This window comes from Myotis myotis, unplaced genomic scaffold (genome assembly GCF_014108235.1).
Source record: "Myotis myotis isolate mMyoMyo1 unplaced genomic scaffold, mMyoMyo1.p scaffold_m19_p_11, whole genome shotgun sequence".
NCBI lineage: Eukaryota > Metazoa > Chordata > Mammalia > Chiroptera > Vespertilionidae > Myotis > Myotis myotis.
In genome coordinates, this window is record NW_023416315.1 from 54746994 (window position 1) to 54772681 (window position 25688).

Here is a 25688-nt window from a genome sequence, read left to right on the forward strand (position 1 = left end):
GAGCAATCTCATTGTCAGAGAAAATTCTATTCGGGATAGTGTTGGCCTACATAATCAAAGACTTAAAGTGAAAGGGGTTTTTATCTCTTTCTGTAGACTTCTTTGAATTCTACCATTAAGAGCTCGTTATATTCCTTTATAGTCACAAATTATACAGGTATACATTGATATATAAGATGAAGAAGAAATAAAGCAATGAACACTTTTGTGTAATTAAAATCTTTGATAAATGGAATTCAGTTTTCTCCCTGACTCTATAGTCAGTCCATAAATGTGTTATTCTCATTATTCTTTGTCTCTTGTTGAGCAATCATTTCTAATAAATTGGTTTCAGTTTTTTTAAAAAATATGTTTTTAAAAATTGATTTTAGAGAGAGAGAGGAAGGGAGATAGAGACAGATAGAAACATCGATGAGCGAGAAACATTCATTGGCTGCCCTCGAAATGTGGGTTGACTGAGGGTTGAATTATGCCCTGACTGGGAATTATACGGGCAACCCTTTGGTGCATGGGAGGATGCTCCAACCAACTGAGCCATTCTGGCTGGGCCATCAATTTATATTTTTAAAGTGCAATTTCTAAGCAGGACCAACCTGTACTAGTTCTCAAAGGATGTGGGTCTTGGTTTCCAATGACTGAAAGTTCCCTGGATGATTTTTTAAAATTTTTGTGAATTGGAAATACTGACAATTGTCATTTTCCCCCCCCAGACATTTGTGCAAATATTCTCACGATGTTCTCTCAGAAGACAACTTTATAGTCCTGAAACGTCATCAGATCTCTGGACTGAACAAAGAAGAATTAGCAGTGCTTCTCGTCCAAAGTGACCCTTTTTTTATGCCTGAGGTAAGTTATGATTCCTTGGTTTAAAAAGCAGGAAGAATGTGTAATTGGCAGTGTTGTATCATGGATGTGTTCGAGTAAGACCAGGAAGAAACTCAGCACCAGGGCTCTCACGGGGCAACACCAGCAGATGGCTTCTGTTGGATGACCTAAGAGACTCCAGCAATTTACTTCCTGCTTGAAGGGTAATAAGAATTGGAGTCTGGAATGTCTCCTCTGCTAGGCTGCTAGGGAGCCTGCTGTGAGCAAGTGTGATCTGAAAATGCAGTAGTAGGACGAATTGAATGCTCGCTCCCTTTTATTTATTTATTTGTTTATTTATTTTTGGTTTTTTAAAATATATTTTTATTGATTTCAGAGAGGAAGGGGGAGAGAGAGAGAGAGATAAATATCAATGATGAGAGAGAATTATTGATTGGCTGCCTCCTGCACACCCCACACTGAGGATCGAGCCCACAACCTGGGCATGTGCCCTAACTGGGAATCAAACTGTGACCTCCTGGTTCATAGGTTGACGCTCTACCACTGAGCCACGCCAGCCGGGCGTCTGCAGACTTTTAAACTAGCGTCCTCCAGTCCTGCATCAGATGGCCTGGCCTCAGGCATAATAATGTTTCTTCTGCCCTCCTTTCAGTAGGAACTACATCTCTGTAGAGCTAGATATACCTACTTCCATAGCCATACAAAATTATCTTCTTTGGTTGATCTTTTGAGAAGCTTTGCCACATTCTGTCTGGTAGAGACTTGATTCTGCATTTTCAACGGTTGCAAGTAAGACCCGCCTGTCTTCTTAATGAATTGATATCTACAGGTGGGCCTTCCTCCTGGAGGTGCCCTCATAATGGAGGCCTCACCTTGGGTCCTGTTTGGTCCTATCCGTAGCTCACCATTTTACTCTGATTCTTCCAAAGGATTATCAAATTCATATTTCTTTTAGTGAGTCTGCAGGTTCCTTCTGCCCCAAAATCATGATCAATTGAATATAAGTCATTAAAGACGGTGGCATACGCACGCATTGTCCCCTTTGGTATATGCTTCTGAAATTTCTGTGTAGTCAAATTTGCCTTAATGAATGTGTAGCAGACACAGGAAGGATTTTTGTCTCTGACTCTCATTCTCTCCTCTGTAGATATGCAAAAGTTATAAGGGAGAAGGTCGAAAGCAGATTTGTGGCCATCAGCCCATGTGCGAAAGACTCCACATCTGTGAACACTTCACCCGAGGGAACTGTGGTTTTACCAACTGCCTCCGGTCTCATAACCTAATGGACAGAAAGGTGCTGGAGATGATGAGGGAGCACGGACTGAGCCGGGAAGTGGTGCAGAACATCCAGGACATCTGCAACAGCAAGCACAGCCGGAGAAGGCCCGGGTTGAGAGGTGAACCCTGTCTACTGTCTACTTGTAAAAATATATATATATTTTTTTATTGATTTTTAGAGCGAGAAGAAGGGGGAGAGAGAGAGAGACAGAGAGAGAGAGAGAGAGAGAGAGAGAGAGAGAAAGAGAGAAAGAAAAAAATCAATGTGAGAATCTAACATTGATCGTGCCTCCTGGGGATTGAGCCACAATTTTCATGGTGCATGTGATGACACTCAACGGACTGAGCCACATCGGCCAGGGATATACTTTCTACTTTTTAATGGAATAAAGAGAAATCACAAGGAAAGAAAAGTCACCTACAATCACTCTACCTCACCACGTAAAACCACCTTCATTTTCCCTTCGAGACCTTGTCCACGTTCATACACAATTTTTACATAATCACAGGGGTGGTCAAAAGTAGACTTACAGCTGTTTGTATGGAAAATGATGCAATAATTAAAAACCAATCAGGTTTTAAAAAATGTTTATCATTTTCTTTTTTTATACATTTGTGTGGGGGTTTTTTTGTGTTTTTTTTAAATATATATATTTTTTATTTCAGAGCGGAAGGAAGAGGGAGAGAGAGATAGAAACATCCGTGATGAGAGAGAATCATGGTGGATCGGCTGCCTCCTGCAAGTCCCCCACTGGGGATCGAGCCCACAACCCGGGCTTGTGCCCTTGACCGAAATTGAACCTGGGACCTTTCAGTTCGCAGGCCGCTGCTCTATCCACTGAGCCAAACCGGCTAGGTCTGTTATTATTTTTCTAAAAGCTACTTGATAAAGCTTATTTTTTAAAAATAAAAAAAAAATTTTTTTTAGATTAACCAGTTGTTTACATTTTATCACAATTGTTTCATTGCTTTCTATCTCTGTCCATATATATGCTCACACATGTAACATTTCTGTGTTTAAAACATTTGAGGTATGCTGTCATCAGGAGACTCCACACCTAAATATCTGAGCATGTACCTCCTCAAGGCAAGGTCATTCTCTTACATAAACCACAATACAATTACCAAAGGAAATTTAGCAATTAATACATGCAATTTATTTTATTGTTCTCAATACTGTTTCTTTAAAAATGTGTTTGTTATTTTTTAAGTTGCAGTAAAGTAGAAGATACAATTGACTATTTTAACCATTTTAAGACAGTGCAGTGGCATTAAGTACATTCATTCACATTGTGTGCAAGAATCACCATCATCCATCTCCAAAACTTTTTTTTAAAAAATATATTTTGATTTTTTTACAGAGAGGAAGGGAGAGGGATAGAGAGTTAGAAATATCGATGAGAGAGAAACATCAATCAGCTGCCTCCTGCACACCCCCCACTGGGGATGTGCTCACAACCAAGGTACATGTCTTTGACCGGAGTCGAACCTGGGACCCTTCAGTCGGCAGGCTGATGCTCTATCCACTGAGCCAAACCAGTTAGGGCTCCAAAACTTTTTCATCTTCCCAAACAAATTCTGTGCCCATTAAGCAATAACCCGATTTCCCCCGCCCTTGGGAACCATTTTCCTTTCTGTCTCTATGAAATTGATTACTCCAGGAATATCATAGAAGTGGAATCATACAGTATTTGTCTTTTTGTGACTGTCTTATTTCACTTAGCATAGTGTCTTCAAGGTTCATCTAATCCATGTCAGAATTTCCTTCCTTAAAAAAGTTATGGCCCTGGCCGGTTTGGCTCAGTGGATAGAGCGTCGGCCTGCGGACTCAGGGGTCCCGGGTTTGATTCCGGTCAAGGGCATGTGCCTTGGTTGTGGGCATATCCCCAGTGGGGGGTGTTCGGGAGGCAGCTGACCGATGTTTCTCTCTCATGGATGTTTCTAAAAATATATATTTTATTGATTTTTTACAGAGAGGAAGGGAGAGAGATAGAGAGTTAGAAACATCGATGAGAGAGAAACATCGATCAGCTGCCTCCTGCACATCTCCTACTGGGGATGTGCCCGCAACCCAGGTACATGCCCTTGACCGGAATCGAACCTGGGACCTTTCAGTCCGCAGGCCGACGCTCTATCCACTGAGCCAAACCGGTTTCGGCAATGGATGTTTCTGACTCTATCCTTCTCCCTTCCTCTCTGTAAAAAATCAATAAAATGTATTTTTTTAAAAAGTTATAAATATATTATGCCTTGGTGGGTGTGCTCAGTGGTTAGAGCGTTTTTCCATGTACTGAAGAATATTGGGTGTAATTCCCGTTATTGGCATGTACCTGGGTTGCAGGCTTGATTTTCAGCCCTGGTTGGGGCACATGCATAAGGAAACCAATCAATGTGTCTTTCTTGCATTGATGTTTCTCTCTTTCTTTCTCTCTCTCTCTCTCTCTCTCTCTCTCTCTCTCTCTCTCTCTCTCTCATTCCTCTCTCCCTTCTACTCTCTCCAAAAATAAACGGGAAAATATCCTAGGGTGCAGATGAACAACAACAATAATTGTGTAAAAATGCACTTAATATAAAATTTACCATCTTGATCATTTCTAAGTGTTCAGTGGCATTAAGTACATGCACATTGTTGTGCAACCAGTCTCCAGACCTCTTTTCATCTTTCAAAACCAAACTCTTATTATAATCACTTTCCATTTCCTCCTCCTCTCAGTTCCTGTTAACCACCATCTGGTTTCTGTTTCTTTGAATTTGACTTCCATGAGTGGAATCACACAGTATCTGTCTTTTTGTGACCTCCTTTTTTCACTTTGCATAATGTCCTCAAAGTTCCTTTAGGCTGTGGCCTGTGTGAGAATGGCCTTCCTTTTTAAAGCTGAATAATATTCTGTGGTATGTATACCCCACATATTGTTTATCCACTCATCATGGGTATTTGGGATGCTTCTACCTTTTGGCTATGGGAATGTGTTAACGCTGCTTTGAACACGGGTATACACTATCGCTTTGAGACGCTGCTGTCAATGCTTTTGTGTATGTGCTCAGAAGTGGGATTGCTGGATCACATGGTAACTCTGTTTAATTTTTTGAGGAACTTCCAGACCATTTTCCTCAGTAACTGCACTATTTTACATCCCACCAGCAATGCACAAGGGTTCTAATACCTCCATCTCCTTGCCAGCACTTGTAATTCTTTTTTTTTTTTTTTTAATATTAGTCATCCTAATGGGTGTAAAGTGAGCAGTACTATTTCTTAAGCATTTTTATATTGTTTAATGGTAGGAACACTTGCCAATTTTTAATGTCTTTATGAGGTGGATGTTGAAGAGGCGAATTTTGTGAAGCAAATAGAATACATAATTCTAAGATTCTTTTTTTTTTTTGTTATTAAAGTATTACATATGTCTCTTTTTTCCCCCGAGTAGCCTCTCCCCGGCAACTCCTCCCACCCTCCCCACCCCCCATAATTCTAAGATTCTATGAGAGGTAATAAACAATTAAACTTCCTTATATTTGAGAAATACTTTATAAGTTTACAAGGAAAGGACTTGCTCCTCACAGCAAAATAGTGAAGAAAGGCAGGAGTGTTTTAGCCTCACTTAATGGAGGAGGAAACTGAGTCTTGGAAATGGTAAGTGACTTTGATTGCAAGCAGCCTTAAGTCAGCTTTAGGAGAGTGAAGGGCGATGCTCTGAATAAATAAAAGAAATGTTTCCCAGGCCTCGCACCGCTGGGCAGTGGCAGAACTCGTGTTCTGATCCTGCATCTGATGTCTTCTCTCCCGCACCATGGTGCTCTCTCAGCGGGGGACATCTGGAGGGCTGGTTTTTGGCGTTGTTTTCCAATATGAATTTATTTATTTACTTTTTCTTTTTTTAAAAAAATATGTTTTTATTCATTTTAGTGAGAGAGGAAGGGAGAGGGAGAGAGAGAGAGGAGAGAGAGAGAGAGAGAGAGAGAGAGAGAGAGAGAGAGAGAGAGGAAGGAGAGAGAAACATTGATGAGAGAGAGACATCAATCTGCTGCTTTCTGCATGTTCCCTACTGGGAATTGAGCCCTCAACCCAGGCATGTTCCTTGACTGGGATTTGAATCTGACCTCTCGGTGCATGGGACAGCGCTCAACCAACTGAGCCACACCGGCCAGGGTTATTTATTTAAAAAATATTATTTTGTATTAGTTTCAAGTGTACAGCATGTGGTTAGACAATCATATCCTTTACAAAGTATCCCCCCCTATTTCTAGTACCTACCTGGCATCACACATAGCTATTAAAATACTAGAGGCCCGGTGCACGAAAATTCATGCACTGGCGGGGTGGGGTCCCTCAGCCTGGCCTGCTCCCTCTCACAGTCTGGGAGCCCTCAGGGGATGTCCTACTGATGGCGTAGACCCGCTTCCCTCTGCAGGCTGATCAGGGGAAGGCACTGCCCCCATCACTCCGCTCCTGCTGCCACTGGCGGCCCTCACAGCCACTGCGGCTTTGTCCGGAAGGATGTCTGGTCTATCCGATCTAATTAGCATATTACCCTTCTATTAGTATAGATTATTGACTGTATTCCCTATGCTGACCTTACATCCCTTTGACTATTTTGTACCTACCAATCTGTACTTCTCAGTCCCTTCACCTTTTTACCCAGTCCTCCAACCCCCTGCCCTCTGGCAATCACCAGTGTATTCTCTGTGTCTATGCCAATATGAACTTACTGTATGCGAGAGAGATCTTTATTATCGCTTCCAGTTAATCTACTTAAGTAACTACTTTGTTGACAGGAGGAGGATGTTTGCTTTTACTATGTTCCTGCTGCCCTCTGGTTTGGAAGAGAAAAAACCTTCCGCACACACAATAGCACAACTCACACACGTAAACACTCATGCACACTGCACACACCACACATGCATACCACATGCACACACTTCACATACACTCACAAACACATGTGTGTCATACACTTCCTCCTATCTGCTTCCCAGGGGTGTGACTCAAGGTTGTAGAGACACCAATTCTTTTTGATATTGCTCACTTAAGTTTGGGCAATGGGTGGGTTGGGAGGGAGAAAGTTGAAGAACCTCGGGAAACTTCCTAGTTTAAGTGAATTTAGACCTTTACACTGTCATTTCATTTTTTTTTTTGGTTTAAGTTTTATGAATTCTTAACTTGTTAGGTACATCCACATCACAATATGAGCAAAATCTAGATGATTTTTGGAAAATCCTGCCTAATTTGCACTAATCTGCCTCTCCATTCACCCTGTCAGTGGTGGATAGCCCCACCTAAGCGTTTGGGGGCTTGGGAGCTACATCTGAGTCCCAGGAGTGAAGCCAACAGAGCCAGGGTCAGCCTGGCCCTTCTCGTTGGCGGCCTGGTGTTTTCTGCTGTGTAGGGAATGGCAGGATGCCTTCATCACCATGAGTGCCCTTCTCAGGAGTTTTACACAGCACGTTAGGATAAGTAATTTGATAGAACATGGATAGCAAACCTGGGAAGGCTGAGAGGAATAGTGGTCAGAACTCCATCATGTTTCCCAGGTGATGAGGCTCAATGGTTGAATGTCGAACATGAGCCATAAGGTGATCGGTCCCATTCCCAGTCAGGGCACATGCCCAGATTGCGAGCTCAATCCCCAGTGGGGGCGTGCAGGAGGCAGCTGATCAATGTCTCTCTCATTGATGTTTCTATCTCTCTATCCCCCTCTCTCCCTCTCTCTCTAAAATCAATAGAAACATATATATATATATTTTAAAAAGAACTCAATCATTTTAATGCTACTTTTCATTGTTTTTGTCTTTTCCTAGGTCCTGCACGTAACCGGGACCCAGCAGCGAGAGGTAGAAGCAAGAGTAGAGATCGGTTCTTTCTGGTCAATCAGGAGTTCCTTCCATCTGCCCCAGCTTCAACTGAGACACCCAGCACACCCAGTGCAGATCAGATCGGCCGCAGGTCTCCCCAGGATGATGAGCCTGTAGAGGATCTCACCTGCAAGTTCAAGCATTTGGGAAGTCAAGATGGCCCTCAGCCTTCCTCAGCCTCACCCAAGGCCACCAGTCTGGGAGGAAGCAGGCCAGTGGGAGGAACCCAGAAGTTTTCAGAGAATGGCAATCTAGAGGACCTCTTCTATGACAGTACAGCCAGCAGTCACCTCACTTCTGATTTGACACCCACTTTCAACCAGAAGGTGCCCACATCCTGGCCGAATGACCAAGGCACCAGTAGAGAGAATTTGTTTTCTCCGAGTCAGGCTGCCTCATATTCTCCTCTTGGTTCTCTGCAAACACCTAACACCGTGACCACCAGAAAAGGTGTGGGCATGCTGTCCCCGGGCCACACGAATGTCGAGGGCAGAAGTGGGAATCCAGAAGCCCAGCATTTCCCACTTTCTAATAATAATTTGGATGGGATGGCCACAGACACCATGTCCACGAGATCTTTAAATTACAAAACCGCAACCAGTAGGCAGAGAGAAAATTCATTACCTAGGAATCAGGAAATCAGAACCACTCACCCTACTCTGGACCCCATCATTGTAGATGATGGTAAACACAGAGAGCAGGTATTTTTCCACAACACAACAAATGGCTCGACTAAAGTTACATTTGAATCTACTGATGCCACTGATTTTGACTTAACGTCGGCAGTCAGAGTCAGGGTAGATAAAGATGTGTTAGGCTCTGCAAGTCAGAATCTGAGACCCCAGGCCCTGCGCACACTGGGGGAGACCACTGCCCACACATTAGTGAGCACTGTGTCCAAAGTACCACCTGTGACGCCTTCCTCAAACAATGGAGCTACAGCCCCTGCGGCCCATGTTCAGAACCCTGCTCAAATGCCTGTCACCTCTGCCAGCGAGCTTGCCCGGAGGACACCCGGCCGTGCGTTGAGTAAGTCACTGAAGGACAAAAGGGGCCCCATGTCGTGTCTGCAGCAGAGCCCCTGTGGCTGGCAGTTTTGCTTAGGATGTTCCCCAGCAGTTATTAAAGGGCAGCGAGTTGTAGAGGGTTTGAGTTAAGGGGTGGTACTGGTAAGGAGACTGACTTAGAAGGTGGAAGGACCTACCAGTAGAAGAGTATGGAATAAACCGCTACATATATTGAGAACAGGAGTAGTTGGACCATGGTTTAAGAAGTCAACATTGCTGTCATGTGACCCTAATGTTCACGTTTGTTTTTATGGAGGACTTGTGATGAGCAACACATCAATCAGGAATTTTCTTGACCATGGCCCAGTTTGGGATATTCTCTCCCACTGTGAGATCCGGTGCCTTGATTTTTGGTTTAAAATTAAGATCAGATTACATGCCTCCTCTTCTGTTTTACAGATTCTGTATCTGACGTCACAAATACCATGGATGATCCTGGTTCAAAGGAAATTTGTCTTGACCATCTGAATAACAGTTGTCTATATAGTGAGTAACTTAAGGTCTTTCTAGAAGTAGAAACTATTAATAGTGGCATGGCTAACATTTACTAAGCATTTACTATGTGTGAGGCGCAATGCTAAGAACATTACATGCATCTTCTTTAAACTTTACACCAACCCTAGAAATAGGTTCTCTTGCTAACCCATTTTACAGATGGGGAACCTGGAGGCATGCAGATGTTACGACTTTATATGTACAAGTAGCCAGGTTGGATTTTGACCCTAAACTGCCCAGCCTGCCTGTGTTCTTCACCAGTGCATGCTATTATACTTTCTTCTTTTGCAATTCAGTTTTAGGTGAAATATTATGCTCATTCAGGGACCTATCTTTTCATGTACTAAAAACAAGCAAATGAACAACAAATTCAAAAAACAAAGGAATCCTAGCAGACACCCTTTTCAAAGTTCATTTCCTGTCATTATTTAGCACTAGAGGCCCGGTGCACAAAATTCATACATGGGTAGGGTCCCTAGGCCTGGCCGGCTATCAGGGTCGATTGGGGCCTTCTGGCTGCTGGCCTGGGTCTTCCTTCATTCCGCACTGCCCCTGGTGGTCAGCACATGTCATCGTGAGCAGTTGAACTCCTGATCTCCCAGTCGAACTCCCGAGGGGACACTTTGCATATTAGCCTTTTATATATATATTTATTGTCTCGCTTGTGGCCATGCATACTAAAGACACCTGTGCTCCACAGGCCCAGTCATCTGTTGGTCATTCCAGCTGAAGAGCCACCTGGTCACTGTCCCCTCCCATCAGGCTTCCTATAGAAATTATTCCCGTGAGACTGTGCTTGGACAAATTCCTGTCCTCTCACTTTTATATCTCTTCTTCCCTTCCTTCCTCTGTCCCAGGCTTGGACATCATGTCTGATTTCGTTTGCTTGATCACTTGGTTTTTTACCTTTGAAGAGGAGGATTCTGCCCTGTGCTCTCTAAATCAAAAGTCTTTAACTTAAAATTTTCTTTTTCATTGTCATAAAATACATATAACATAGATTTTTTAAATATATATATTTATTTATTTCAGAAAGGAAGGGAGAGGGAGAGATACAAAAGGTAACTGTACATTTAGAATGACCTCAGATCTTCATGTGGGTAAAGGGACTTTTTGGGGAGTAGAGAATTGTTGTTTTCTGATGAGTCTCTGTGGGTGATAAAGGAACCTGGAAATACGGTTATGGGGCAGTGCAGGCAGCAGCCAGCATGAGCAAAGGTGGAGACAGCATGTGCCTGCATGCGGTCTTGGCTGCGTGGGAAAGGCAGGCCTCGATGGGAACGGCCTTAGTTGAATTGGTTACAGTCCCACTGAACCCTCCTCTCTTTCTTTGTAGAAGGCTGCAACAAGGTTCACTTCCACCTGCCATACCGGTGGCAGGTGATGAATGCCAACACCTGGGTGGACCTCCAGCCCATGGAGAGTATTGAGAAGGCCTATTGTGACCCCCAAATCTGCATGTAAGTTGGTGGCTGGACTCTGGCTTGTGAGATTCACAATATCATCAAAGGAAAGCATAGTGTTAGGCTTATGGGAAGAAGACACAATTTTCCTTCAGAATCCCGTTTAGTTTTAGATAAAAACAGCAAACGCCTACTGAGTTAAGGAAAAAAAAAAGAGTGGATCTGAAGTCACGCAGAGCCTGGATAATGCTAGGGATTCTGAGAATATTTGCTGATTCACGCAAAGTAAACATGACACGATTATTAGTTTAGTTAATATTTGTCATTGTGTCGTGCAAATAAACACCATGCAGAGGCCGGTTTATATTTCTACCAGCTTATGGAAGAACTATTAAAAGTACTAAATGATTACCTCAAAAGAGCCTTTGGCTTAATTTCACAGTTTTAGAATATGATTTGAGCAATTTCATACAGTTCCAGTGCAGAATTTTGTTGTAACTTTTAGCATTTTATAACTTCCTTTTTGTTTTCTGTTTTCTTTCTCCTAGACCCTGATATCTCTGATTCTGTCAGGGCTGAAATAGGTGATACCACATATGACAATATTTATAAGATGCATCCTAGTTTAATAAGGAAATTCCTTGGGGGGGAAAACAGATCTCATACATTTCATCATCTGCAAGTTTAGTGAATTTTTGGTGGAGATTCTGCTGCTGCATTTGGCCACTAGAGGGCGGCATCAGCTATTTTCTTGTTTGTAGGTGAATTTCGCCCCCTCCCCAGATAAATTTGAAGTAGAGTTTCTTAACCTTAGCACTATTTACTTTTGGGCCAGAAAAAAAAATAAATAATAATTTTTTGGAAGGGATTGGTGTAGCAGCATTGCTGGCCTTTAACCACTAGATGTCAGTTGTGATAACCAAAATGTCTATAGACATTGCAAATGTCCCCCTGGGGACAAAATCATTCCTGGTTGACAACCACTGATCAAGGAGGTGCTTCTTGGAGCAATAATTCTCAAGCCTTTTAGTCTCAGGACCCACCTCTCTACAGTCTTAAAATGTATAGAGGATCCCAAAGAGCTTCTGATTATATGTATTATAGCTATCCACATTTATCATAGTAAAAATCAAAACTGAGACAAATTATTGATTCATTTAAGAGTAAATTCATTACATGTTAATATGAATAATATTTAACTACATTTATATAATTATACAGTTTTGTGCACATAATTATAGCTATAGATATGTATAACTAAAAATAACCGTTTTCCAAAACAAAAATTCATTGAGAAGAACGACATTGTTTTATATTTTGGGAAATCTATTTTGAAATCACACATGATGTGGCCTCTTGAAAACTCTGCTGTGCACCTGTGAGTGTACGTAAGTGAAAAAGGCACATAATGTCTTAATATTATGAAAATATTATTACCTGTGAAGTGGTCTTTTGATAAACAATTGAAAAACTGACCTACTGTGAGTTTCTAACTCACTTTCTAACCCTGAACCATCTTATTTGGGAGAGTTTTTGAGGAAAGAATGCATTTTGTGATACCACTGAATATGTGGGGTAGGCAAGTGACATTACCTCTCTGTGTTTTAGCTGTTTCTTTTATGTGGTAAGACCGGCAGGTGTATCAAGAACATCTGAAGATCCCTTTCAGCTCTAAAATATCAGTTCTGTGCTTTTGTTAGGGAAGACCGGATTGTAGAAAACAGAGGTCAGTGAAGCATTTTGATTAACTTTAAACTTTCCCCCCTCGTCAGCATACCTTTCGGAAATTTAAAAATCAATTTCCAGAAAATGACTTGTGGTTCTGATCCCATCCGACGCATCTCCACACCGTCGTCCGTCACACTGCCGGATAATTCTGTCTTCACCACAAAATGGATTTGGTATTGGAAGAGTGGAAGTCACAGATGGGTTCCGTATGGGGAGAAGGTGAGTTCTCTTCCTCCCCTGGAGGCGCGTGTTTAAACTTGCCAACTCCAGGAGAGAACCATGACTAACGTGTTTGACGCCTCCATGGTCCCCCATGGAGAGTGGGTGTGGTGGAGGACGGGGTGCTTTTCACAGCATACACAACTGTATCGGCATTGTTTTCGCAGGCATGTGCTGTGATTGCAATTATAAACAAAGACATACATTATTTTTAAGAAATCGCTTGAGATGTGAGTCCGCTGCATGCCCCTCTACCCTCACTATCAAGGACTGGGCTAGGACCTTGAGATAGCTTTCTATGTATTAGTGCATAACTGTACAGATCACGCTTCCCGCCAGAAAACAGGGAGAGTGTAGGATCAGCAGGCTGACACAGAGGGTCGCTAGGGTTCCCTGTCTGAATTCAGGGGACTTGAGAAGGTGGGCCTGGAACATTTGAGGCGTACCCACATAGGGACATGCCCATTGGGGTAGACATTTAGATAAGCAGAGCTTCTCTCTCGTGTCCCTTCCTCTTTTTGATTCATAGGATTAAAAAGAGAGAAAGAGAGTCCGGCTGACGTAGCTCAGTGGTTGAGCATTGACCTATGAACCAGGAGGTCATGGTTCGATTCCCAGTCAGGGCACATGCCCGGGTTGCGGGTTCAATCCCCTGTGTGGGGCGTGCAGAAGACAGCCGATCGATGATTCTCTCTGATCATTGATGTTTCTCTCTCTCTCTCCCTCTCCTTTCCTCTCTGAAATCAATAAAAGTATGTTTTTAAAAAAAGAGAGAAAGAGAGAGAGGGAGCACACTGACGCAGCAAATGAAAGCAGAGTCATGAGAGAGAGATAAAAAAAAAAAAAAAAAGCAAGAGATGAAGGTAAAGCCAAAGACAAAACGGGCACAGGGAACACCAGCGTAAGGTTCGGCATAGTTAGAGGTTGATGAGCCGTGAATCTGGCCCTGAGCTGTCTGGCTGCCAAAGCAAACAGAGGCAAGCTGTCACGGGATCCCTGTGTCTCCCTGGGAGGAACACACCGGTTCCTCAGGAGCAGCGCCACTCTTCTGTTAATGGGGCCTGAGAAAAACATCTGCCACGGGGCTGGGTAGAAGGGACCGTGGGTGCTGTGGCGAGAGGTTCTCCCAAGTCACTCCCGTAGCCCATGGCTTCCCAGCTGTCCTCATCTCCGTACAGGTTATCAAACAACCTTTCCCGGAACCCCAGCGAGCGCACGGAGTAACAGAACTTAGCTTCCCTGGGGAATAGGATAGGGGCTCAGAGCTTGGTGTCTTGACCCCTTTGTCGCCTCTCTGCTGCGCTGGCCTCTGGAGCACCTTGGGGTGAACTCTCCCATGATGTTGAGCTTTGTACAGGTTCTAATGGTCAAGCCAAGGATGATGTCAACATGCAGCTTCTTTTTTTTAAAATACAGTTTTATTGATTTCAGAGAGGAAGGGAGAGAGAGAGAGAGAAACATCAATGAGGAGAGAGAATCATTGATCGGCTGCCTCCTGCACGCCCCTACTGGGGATCAAGCCCCACAACCCGGGCATGTGCTCTTAATCAGATTCGAACCTGGGACCCTTCAGTCTGCAGGTCGACGCTATCCACTGAGCCAAACCAGCTAGGGCAAAGTGCAGTTTCTTAAAAGTGATTCTGTGAGGTGCCCGTGGAAATAGAAATGACGAAGTCAAGTTAATTAGCTTTGGTTAAAATAAACTATAGGTCTCAATGGTTCTTATGCCAAATAATTGAAATTTTCAGTAAGCTAAGGGAAAAGCATTGGGGAATATTTGCATTTTAATGACATCAGGGTTCCAGAGATTAAAGGTGGGAAGAGTGGGTGATCTCAGTGAGAACTTGAAAGAGACAGTAAGCATTAAAAAGGACATAAAAACCACAAGAAAGAACCAGTCAGAAGTGACGAGTACAATATCTGCTAATAGGGTCTTTCATCCAGTCTGCCGTGGGCTGCCACCCCTGCCGTAGATGGGGACAGTGCAACGGGGGCCACCCCTGGCCCCTTGCTAGAGTCGACATACTTCCCTTTACCCACTGTTCTGATTTCAGACCCTTCATAAATGTCTTGAGGCCTGAGAAGTATGTCTTGATATTTCAGGGGTACTTCTAGTCCCCTTCATATAGTCCCTGTCAGTGGCAAATTCAAGTGCTTTTTCAGTGTTGTGGACTAAGTAGAGACGTAGTCCATTGTATTTGCTTACTCTGGCTCGGCGCAGAGGAGGAGGGATGGGCCATTTACATTTGGACAGCAGTGCACCCACTGGAGCTTTACCTGCCTTCACCACAGCTCACCCTGCTTTCTCATGTGGTGGGCTAATAGAGCCACCGGGGTCTCCTTCGTGCTAGAGTGCTGGATTCTGTGATCAGGGCAGACACGATGTCCGTACGGTGGGTCTGAGTTGCTCGGTACACTTGGGTCATATTTTATGGAAGGTGTAAAAAGATTATTGCAGCCCTAGTGGTTTGGCTCAGTGGCTAGAAGAGCATTGACCTGCAGACTGGAGGGTCCCAGGTTCAATTCCAGTCAAGGGCACATGCCTGGGTTGCAGGCTCAATCTCCCTGTGTGGGGCATGCAAGAGATGGCTGATCAATGATTCTCTCTCATCACTGATGTTCCCTCTTCCTTCCTCTCTGAAATAAATAAAAATATACTTAAAAAATATTATTGTGAAGAGCTATATTTTTCCAGCATCCACTAAGTGTAGTTCCTACAGGGTAGACTGTTCTCTCCTGGTCCTGGGATGGGGGAAACTATAAAAGGGGAGCCTTTATGATCTGGTCTGGGAGGCAAAATAATCCCTCTTTAGATCCCAGGGCTAAAATAAAATTATGTAAGATACAGTGGTAGAGATTACTTAAAAGCCTACCATTACTTAAAAGTCTTTACTTTTTTTTTTTTTTTAATTAGGGTGACAGTCGGCAAATTTCGAGCATCGATTCCTCATACCTGGAGTCTGTCTTCCTCTGCTCTCCGAGGGGCATTGTGCCGTTTCAGGCGGGTTCTGAGAACTTTGAGTTGAGTTTCCAAGGTAAGAGTCTGCATTTGGCAGTGGTGCCCGTCGCTGGAATGGGCATGAGTGGACATGCAGGGGGCAGCTCAGAGGATGTGGGTTCAGGGTTCTTTTTAGCAAGACCAGCAGTGTGTGGTGTGGAAGCCAATGGCCATCAGAAGACCCATGCTCTAGTCTTGGCTCTGACATACAGTAGCTATGTAACCCCGGGAGCAGCCCCTGGCCTCTCTCGACCTTAGTTCTCTCATCTGTCAAATGGGGGCATTGGGCTAAGTGGTTTCTGGGGGTTACTTCCAGCGTCACCATTCTAAGTTTCAGATTCTGGGCATGCTGCTTCCCAGCTGAGGCATAATTTTCAGGTGCTGATGACGACAGTGGAGACCCTGGGCCTGTGGGTGCCTTCAGGGTAGTAGAACCTTGCTGATCCTCTCAGGCGTCATCCTCTAGGTCACTGTTCGGTTTCTCCATTACGTTTTCTAAAGATCTGCCTGTGGCTGTGTTTATCTCAGCCACCATGGTCAGCTTCTACCCCTCTGTCTGTGTGTTTAGTAAGAAATCAGGGCAGCACTGCCTTCCCTATGACTATGTGGGCCCTTAGCTGCACCCTTGGGACACTCCCTGCAGATGGTCACATTCTTGGTCTTTCAGGACCTGCCCTGCAGGTGCTCTGTAAGAGGTAAAGGAGACTTGCTCAAGTCCTCAAAATGCCCAGATGGTACCTGAGATTTGGACTCTGTACTCATTACTAGTGTAGCTTTGAAGGACCTATTATACCAACACTAGAGGCCCGGTGCACGAAATTCATGCACTGGGGGTGGGGGAACGGGGCGGTGGGGGGCGGCACGCGCAGTCCCTCAGCCCAGCCTGTGCCCTCTTGGAGTCCGGGAGCCCTTGGGGGATGTCCTACTGAGGCCCACTCCCCGAGCACTAAGGATGTCCAACTAAGCCATCAGTTGGACATCCTTAGCACTGCCGCAGTGGCGAGAAAAACTGCCGCCACTGCCACTGAGCTCACCAGCCGTGAGCCCGGCTTCTGGCTGAATGGTGCTCCTGCACTGAGCGTCTGCATCCTGGTGATCAGTGCACATCATAGCGACCAGTTGTCCCCAGTTTGGTCAATTTGCGTATCAGCCTTTTATTATATAGGATTTTTGAAAAGCAACCTGGCAATACATATCAAGGAATAGTAAAATGTGCTTGGCTTTTCATCTTCTCAGGAATATTTCTTTATTTCTTTTTAAATATTCCTATTGATTTTTAGAGAGAGAGAGGAAGGGAGAGGGAGAGAGAGATAGACACATCAGTGATGAGAGAGAATCATTGATTGGCTGCCTCCTGCACGCCGTCCCCCCTCCCCCATTGAGGATCGAGCCCACAACCCGGGCATGTGGCCTGACTGGGAATCGAACTGTGACCTCGTGATTCATGGGTCGATGCTCAACCACTGAGCCACACTGGCCGGGCTCTTTCTTTTTTTAATATAAAGCACTTCACGAATGTCTGGGTCATCCTTGCACAGGGCCATGCAAATCTTTTCTGTATTGTTCCAATTTTTGTATGTGTGCTACTGAAGTGAGCACTCAGGAATTTTTCTAAGGAAATACTTCATTGGAAGAAAAATAAAAAGCTGTAGGCAAGAAGGTCTTTATTGCAGCCTTACCGAAAGAACTAAAACAGGACATGACTCAACAAATTGGGCATTACATTTTAGTGGAGTATTGGGTACTTGTTAAAATTCTGATTATGAAAACTAGTAAAAGCAAAAATTGAAATTGTTAAATGAAAAAGGCAGGACCCCCAATTTCTGTTTCTGCACTTCCCTATTTGTATGCTGAAGAATCTAAAATGGAAAAGATCTTTATTTTTTATTTAATTTTTATTGTTTAAAGTATTACAAATAGTAGTACAAAAACGGGAAAGATTTAAAAATGTAATGTGCATGCTAGTGCAGCAATGTATGTAATGGGACCAAGACTAGAAGGCAATAGAGATAAGTAAAAATCTCTTCTGTTGGATGATGAAATGAAAAATGGCTTAAACATTTTCCCCCTTGGTTGGTAGTCTATCATTTAGAGTTTGTCAAAGAAGAAAACCAATGTTCCAGGTTCCTCCGTCTGGAGCAATTTGATCAGTAATCTTGTTCACTTGCAACAGAGAAAGCAGTTCAGAGCAGTTTACAGGGTCCGGACTCCTTTTCTCTTAGTTCTTATTCTTACATTCTCTCATTCATGAACCGAATATTGGAGCGTCAGCTGCGTGCCAGGCACTGTTGTAGCCGTGGGCAAGCCAGGCATTTCCAGAAAGTGCTCACAGCCACGGGGAAAAGAAGCAATGTGGTGAAGCAGCGAGAGAATGGGGGAGTCTTGGGATGCGCCTGCTTTTATGGGAGGAGGAAACTTTGAAAGGGGGGGTGCAGCCCACCAGGAGAGGGAAGACCAGCACTTCAGCTGTCAGCTGTAGACAAGCCTGAGGTTTCAAAGAACAGCAAGAAGGTCTGTGAGAGACGAGAGCAGGCACAGAAACTTGGATGTTTTATGAGCCGGAAATCAGGAGAAGGTTGTGACGTGATCCGATTTGCCCTGTTTGCTCTTTTGTTGTTGTGTATCTTTGTTTCATCTTACATCAACTATACTGAGTCATATTTGCTACAATGACGTGCATGCATTTTGAGCGTGCCATTGGATGAATGTTGACAAGTGCATGCAACTTCTCTCCTCATCAGGATAGAGAACAGCGTCAACAGTCGAAGAAGTTTCCTCATGCCTTTTTGCCACGAGTCTTCCCCTGCCTCCAGCAGCTCTGCTTTCTGTCACTATCAATTTGTTCGATCTATTCTGGAACTTCCTGTCAAGAGAGTCTTTTAGTGTGTGCTGGGTCTACAGCTGGCTTCTTTCACTCTCAGTGATGTCCTTTAGATTTAGCTATGTTGTTGCATGTATAGTAGTTCTTCCCTTTTTGTTGCTGAGTAATATTCCATGGTCAGGATCTATCATGGTGTGTTTATCCATTCACCTCTGGATGGGTATTTGGGTGGCTACTGGGAACATTCAACTGCAAGTCTTTGTGTAGATACAGGATGTCATTTCTCTTGGGTAAATACCAAGGAGTGGGATTGCTATATCACATAGGCAGTGCATGTTTATACGAAAAGGAAATCATTGTAGCAATATATACAAGGATTTCCTCTTCAAGGCAATCACTCTGGTTAAAGCTTGGATCTAGGTCTACAGCATGCATGAATTGAAAATGGCATTTCAGCCGAACCGGTTTGGCTCAGTGGATAGAGTGTCGGCCTGCGGACTGAAGGGTCCCAGGTTCGATTCCGGTCAAGAGCATGTACCTTGGTTGCGGGCACATCCTCACTTGGGGGCGTGCAGGAGGCAGCTGATCGATGTTTCTCTCTCATCAATGTTTCTAACTCTCTCTCCCTCTCCCTTCTTCCCTGTAAAAAATCAATAAAATATATTTTTAAAAAAGAAAATGGCATTTCATACTTCATGTAGAAAAAAACCTTCAAAATATATAATTATGTCATGTAATCCTACATAATAAAGAGGTAATATGCAAATTAACCCTCACACCCTCACAAGATGGCTGCCTACGACCAGGCCGGCAGGGGGGTTAGTGAGGGACGACCAAACGACTGAACAGCAGGCTGTGTGGGTCAACCAGGCCGGTGGGGGTGCAGTTAGGGGCAACCAGGCCGGCAGGGGGGGTAGTTGGGGGCAACCAGGCCGGCTCCTCCCTGACCACCTGTTGCTTGGTGCACTGCTGTATCCCGCAAGGGGTCCTGAACTGCAAGAGGGCGCAGGCTGGGCTAAGAGACAACCCCCCCCCCCCCGCCAGTGCACGAATTGCATGCACCAGGCCTCTAGTGATATATAATCATTAATGCCTGGTTTAGGGCAGCTCACATGGATGATGTCTTGTTATCTGGCTACCCTAGCTCTCTTCTTTACCACCAGATTTATTGCTAAGATTAGATTCATTGCTAAATGCTATTTACATCTTTGTTTTCTGGGTCTTATAAAAAGGGCAGTGAAGTTTACAAATTTTTATCATGAGCAATTTCCATCCAAAAGTCTTTCCTCTATTTATACATATACTGGTCAGACATGAATATTTGCTGTTTTACTAGCCTCTGAAAAATAACAATAAATCATTTTCTAGGACTAACCCTTAATTCTTGTTGGTTTTCTTTTTTTCTGTCTAAAGGGATGATGCAGACAAACATCATTTCCAAGACCCAAAAGGATGTTGCCAGAAGACCAACATTTGTGTCTGCCCGGGATGTGGCGCAGATGAAAAGAGGGCCAGAGTAAGTGTTTTGAGGCAGTGCTTGCTGGCAGGTGTTTGCGGCGGTCACACACTGATCCCATCGACCCACTCGAGTTTGGAGCCTGTTTTCTTCTCTTTTTAAGATACGTTTTTATTGATTTTTGAGAGAGGGGATGGGAGAGGGATAGAGAGGTAGAAGCAACTGGGAATCAAACTGGTGACCTCTTGGTTCATGGATCGATGCTCAACCACTGAGCCACAGCGGTTGGGCGGGAGCCTGTTGTCTTGATGTTCCTGCTTGCATTCCATTGCAGCTCCCTTTTGCATTGCCTGTGAGTGAGGTGTTTTGAAGCAGCACAGTGTGATGGGAGGAATACTAGCGTAGGACATCTATCTCTAACTTATAGGGGACTTTGGGTAAATCTCTTCACTCCCCTGGGGCTCAGCTTCCGTAGCTGGGAATGGCTGGATTACTGGGGTGTGCCTAGAAAATGGTCAAAAGCGCTGAGTGTGGTTTTGCTGTGGGTTCTTGTGTGTATCCTTAGTTTTGTTGAGAGAATTTATAAAGGTGGGAGGCTGTGGAAGAAATGGAAAGAAAAAAGTGTTGAGGTAGCTGAGCAAGGGGATTTGGAGAAAGATAAAGTTGACAAAGGGGATTTTTAAAGGAAACTTTGCTGTGGGGGATTCAATGTAACTCTCCTCTGTGTGCTCATGAAACTCAGTAAAATCTGCATTATCCATGAACATTTTTGGAGTTGGATTTTTTTTTCGGAGTGATGTGTGATTACGTAAAACAGATTTCAAGCCTGGCCGGTGTCCTCAGTGGTTGAGATTCCCGGTCAGGGCACATACCTGGGTTGCTGGCTCAATCCCCAGTAGGGGGTGTGTAAGAGGCTGCCAATTGGCGATTCTCTCTCATCATTGATATTTCTCTCTCTCTTTACCTCTCCTTTCCTCTCTGAAATCAATAAAGACATATTTAAAACAAGACAAAACAAACAAAAAGAAACATTTCAAGGCGGGTGCAAAATCAAAGTGTTCTAATTAGGTTCTTTTGGTGGTAGGAATTAAGATATTTCGTGAAAGAGGGAATTAGTTAAAGAATAAACATGGTGCCCTGACTGATTTGGCTCAGTGGATAGAGCATCGGCCTGCAGACTGAAGGGTCCCAGGTTCGATTCCGGTCAAGGGCATGTACCTTGGTTGCAGGCACATCCCCAGTGGGGGGCGTGCAAGAGGCAGCTGAATCGATGTTTTTCTCTCTCTCTCATCGATGTTTCTAACTCGCTATCCCTCTCCCTTCCTCTCTGTAAAAGAATCAATAAAATATATTTAAAAAAAAAAAAGAATAAACATGGTGTAATAAGGAAAACATTTTACAAAAGTTCAAGGATGGGAAGAACTGAGCTATGTCAGGCCTCAGGAGTGGAAGTCGGTTCCAATTCTGCTTTAGAACCTGAGCAGCCTGGGCTCACAGGTCCTTGCCTGTACCTGTTCATGTGACCAGGTTAACAGCCCTGACTTTTTTTTTTTTTTTTAAGTTTTTTTTTTATTGATTTTTAGAGAGCGAGGGACAGAGAAAGAAACATTGATGTGAGAGCAGAACATCAATCAGCTGCCTCATGCATTTCCCCTACCAGGGACTGAACCCGCAACCCGGACATGTGCCCTGACCGGGAATTGAACCTGTAGCCTTTTGGTGTATGGGATGTAGCCCAGCAAACTGAACCACATTGGATTTCCAGATGCTTTTCTCTGGCTACTGCCAGACCATTTTAACCTCAGAATTTCAGTCTTCATATCCCTTTAGCTTAACTTTCTGCCACTACTGCCTAATGTTCTCTGAATTTCTTTTTTCTTTTCTTTTTTTGCTGAAATGACAAAATTTTATTTTTCAATTACAGTTTACACTTAATATTATTTTGTATTAGTTTCAGGTGTACAGCATAGTGGTTAGATAATCGTATACTTTACAAAGTCTTCCCCTTGATATTTCCACTCTCCACCTGGCACAGGACACAGTTATTACAATATTGACTATAATTCCCTATGCTGTACTTTACATCCCTAGTGACTATTTTATAACTTCCAATCTGGACTTCCTTTTTAAAAAAAATGTTTTTACTGATTTCAGAGAGGAAGGGAGAGGGAGAGAGAGCTAGAAACATCAATGATGAGAGAGAATCATTGATTGGCTGCCTCCTGCACACCCCACACGGGGGATCGAGCCCACAACCCGGGCATGTACCCTGACCGGGAATCAAACCGTGACCTCATAGTTCATGGGTTGATGCTCAACCATTGAGCCACACTGGCCGGGTCCAATCTGTACTTCTTTATCCCTTCACCTTTTTCATCCAGCCCCCCAACCCTCCTCTCTTCTGGCAACCATCCGTCTGCTCTCTGTGTCTACTATGAGTCTGTTTCAATTTTGTTTGTTCATTTATTTTGTTCTTTCGATTCCACATATAAGTGAAATCATATGGTATTAGTCTTTCACTGACTGACTTATTCCAGTTAGCATAATACCCTCTAGATCAGGGGTTCTCAAACTACGGCCTGCGGGCCACATGCAAACACAAATATTGTATTTGTTCCCATTTTGTTTTTTTACTTCAAAATAAGATATGTGCAGTGTGCATAGGAATTTGTTCATAGTTTTTTTTTAAACTATAGTCCAGCCCTCCAACGGTCTGAGGGACAGTGAACTGGCCCCCTGTTTAAAAAGTTTGAGGACTCCTGCTCTAGATCCATGCTGTTACAAATGGGAAGATTTTAATCTTTTTTATGGCTGAGTAATATTTCATGGTAGATATGTACCACAACTTTTTAATCCACTTGTTTATTGATAGGCACTTGGGTTCCTTTCATATCTTGACTGATAACTAGAGGCCCAGTGCATGAAATTCGTTCAGGGAGGGGGGGAAACCCTCAGTCCGGCCTGCACCCTCTCCAATCCAACTGCTGGTTTGTGCCCGTACTTTTAACACATTGCCTACCGCATAGAAATCTCTAAGACATGCGCCAGGGTCTGCACGTTTTGGGGCAAACTGCACGTTATTTAAATAATCATAACTACAGATCATAAAGCACTTTAGGTGTTGTTTTTCAATGTTTTACAGCATTCTCGTGAGTCTCAACCCTACTCAACTACATGCACCTAAACTCTTTCACAAGGCACGTGGGGCTACGTGTTCGGACCATAGGTTCAAGCTCACAACCACAGCCGTAGGCTATGACTGTGCTGGGAGGGCCCTGCCCTCCCGCTAGGACTTGCACGTGGCAGTGAGAGGACCCTGTCCTTTCATTAGTCCGAGGCTTGAACCTGGCCAAAACTCTGTACCTGCGCCCCACAGTGGACAAGACAGCGTGTTGACATCTAAGGTCCTTAACAGATGACGCGCGAATCACGAGAAAACCCCTGAGCTGTACGCGATGTGTTAACAGATGACAGCTCCATTGTTGTTTCTTTCTTTTCATGCTTAAACCCATTGGAATTAGTAGGTATTCAAAGTGTGTATCCATTTTGGGGGGAAACCCTTTATATCTCTAGTCAGTGGTGAAAGGAACCAATGGTGGATTTGGAACCCCCAGACAGGGAACCTTGCTCACTCCCCGCATGTCTCCCTACTACACTTGCCGCATGTCTCCCTCGGTGGCCGGCCCAGGTGTGCGGGAGGCTTGGCTTTCTTCGTCGCCCCAGGAAGGCTTGGCTTGGGCGGCGGCCATGAAGCTGGGTGGAGCGGGCAGAGGCTTGGCTTCCTTGGTCGCCCTGGAGCTGTGTGGAGCGGGCGGGAGGCTTGGCTTGGGCAGCGGCCATGGAGCCGGGTGGAGTGAGCGGGAGGCTTGGTTTCCTTTATCACCCCGGGCAGGCGGGAGGCTTGGCTTCCTTCGTCATCCCGGGTGGGATGCTGGCTTCCTTCGTCACCCCAGCTCCGTGGCTCCAGCTGGTGCCGCCATCTTTGTGGCTATGGGCGCTTCCATCTTTGTTGCGGAGTGATGGTTAATTTGCATATTACCCTTTTATTAGCATAGATGCCGCAATGAGTATAGGGGTGCATATATTCTTTTGAATTAGTGTCTTGGGTTTCTTTGAATATATATCCAGAAGAAGAATCACTGGGTCATAAGGCTTTTAAATTTTTGAGGACCCACTATGCTGTTTTTCACCAATCTGCGTTATCACCAGCAGTGCACAAGGGTCCCTTCTCTCCACATCCTCACCAACACTTGTTGATTGTGGATTTATTGATGATAGCCATTCTGACAGGTGTGAGGTGATGTCTCATTATTGTTTTAGTTTGCAATTTTCTGATGATTAGTGACATTGAACATCTTTTCATATTTCTGTTGGCCATCTGTATATTCTCTTGTGAGAGTGTCTGTTCAGATCCTCTGCCCATTTTTATTGGATTGTTTTCCTCTGAATTTCTTTTAAAAAAAACACATATTTTATTGATTTCAGAGAGTAAGGAAGAGGGAGAGGGAGATAGAAACATCAATGATGAGAAAGAATCATTGATCAGCTGCCTCCTGCACACCTCCTACTGGAGATCGAGCCCACAACCCAGTCATGTGCCCTGATCGGGAATTGAACGTTGACCTCCTGGTTCATAGGTCAATGCTCAACTACTGGGCCACACCAACCAGGGCTCTTCTGAATTTCTTAATCCAGACTCCCAAGAATAAGAATCAGGTTGGCTTAGCCATCTAAGGTCCCGTCTAGTTTTATAAATATTCAAATTAATAAAGTAAAAATATTGCAGGGTTGGGAGGTGTAAAGTTGATGCCCTTATGAAGCCTACATCTGGTGGACTAGACAATAGAATTTACTACTTTAATTAGTGATACTTTAGCAGAGCAGTAAGACAGGGAGCGGGTGCTCCTTTCATCTGGCAACTAATGAGAGCATTGTAGCTATTCCTTGTTCCTTCAGTTCTGGCAGGATGTCTCGACAACATTTGTTTAAACTGTATTCCTTACTACGACCTATAGTTCTGACCTTTTAATCATTTCCATACTCCCATTTCCTTTTCAACTTCCAGCTGGGTTGTTTTTTCTGTGTACCTATACTTCCAAGGGAAGAAATTAGTTTGTGGCATTTCCAAATATTTTATGAAGTCAGCTCATTGTCTCAAAGGTTTACATGTCACAGATGTCTGATACATTTCCATGTACCACTTCCCTGGGAACATCCTCCCCATCAATCATGAACCCAGCATCTTTCATGGCCCAGCTCGAACGCCACTTTCCCATACAAACCTTACTTGGTACTGTCCCCAATCCTCTCCTTTGCCCTCCAGAAACACATTGTAAGTCTCTTATAATTCTTACCCCATTCTATCTTGTAACACAGTTATGTGTGTAACTCTCTTCCCTAGCCCAACTCTCCCTGCCTCTTCCTTCTCCTTCACAATGATCAGCTCCTCAACTCTTTTGAAATATTTTACATAATGAATGGTATATAATGATACTAAATGGACAGCTAAGTTAGTGAGTGAATAGAATGAATTAAGAAAGCCGTGTTG

The 25688-nt window shown here is 44.0% G+C and overlaps 1 protein-coding gene and 1 non-coding gene across 4 annotated transcripts in view; one reads left to right on the forward strand and one right to left on the reverse strand.

The window, feature by feature from the left end:
* ZC3HAV1 (zinc finger CCCH-type containing, antiviral 1) overlaps positions 1 to 20904 on the forward strand; it is a 40246-nt gene extending 19342 nt beyond the window's left edge. For 2 of the 3 annotated variants that reach the window (XM_036329036.1, XM_036329037.1), the window contains exons 2-9: positions 711 to 846; positions 1973 to 2222; positions 7900 to 8982; positions 9420 to 9506; positions 10852 to 10975; positions 12691 to 12865; positions 15780 to 15900; positions 20098 to 20904. In XM_036329036.1, the coding sequence (XP_036184929.1) occupies positions 711 to 846; positions 1973 to 2222; positions 7900 to 8982; positions 9420 to 9506; positions 10852 to 10975; positions 12691 to 12865; positions 15780 to 15900; positions 20098 to 20204 (2083 nt within the window). In that variant the 3' untranslated portion in view covers positions 20205 to 20904. Of the gene's footprint in view, positions 1 to 710; positions 847 to 1972; positions 2223 to 7899; positions 8983 to 9419; positions 9507 to 10851; positions 10976 to 11466; positions 11503 to 12690; positions 12866 to 15779; positions 15901 to 20097 lie in introns of those variants that run through there. The other variant, XM_036329038.1, reaches the window with a different exon arrangement.
* LOC118666649 lies at positions 17357 to 17462 on the reverse strand. Its single transcript, XR_004971007.1, has one exon. It is a non-coding gene; the product is annotated as a U6 spliceosomal RNA (small nuclear RNA).
* Positions 20905 to 25688: the final 4784 nt, after the last annotated feature.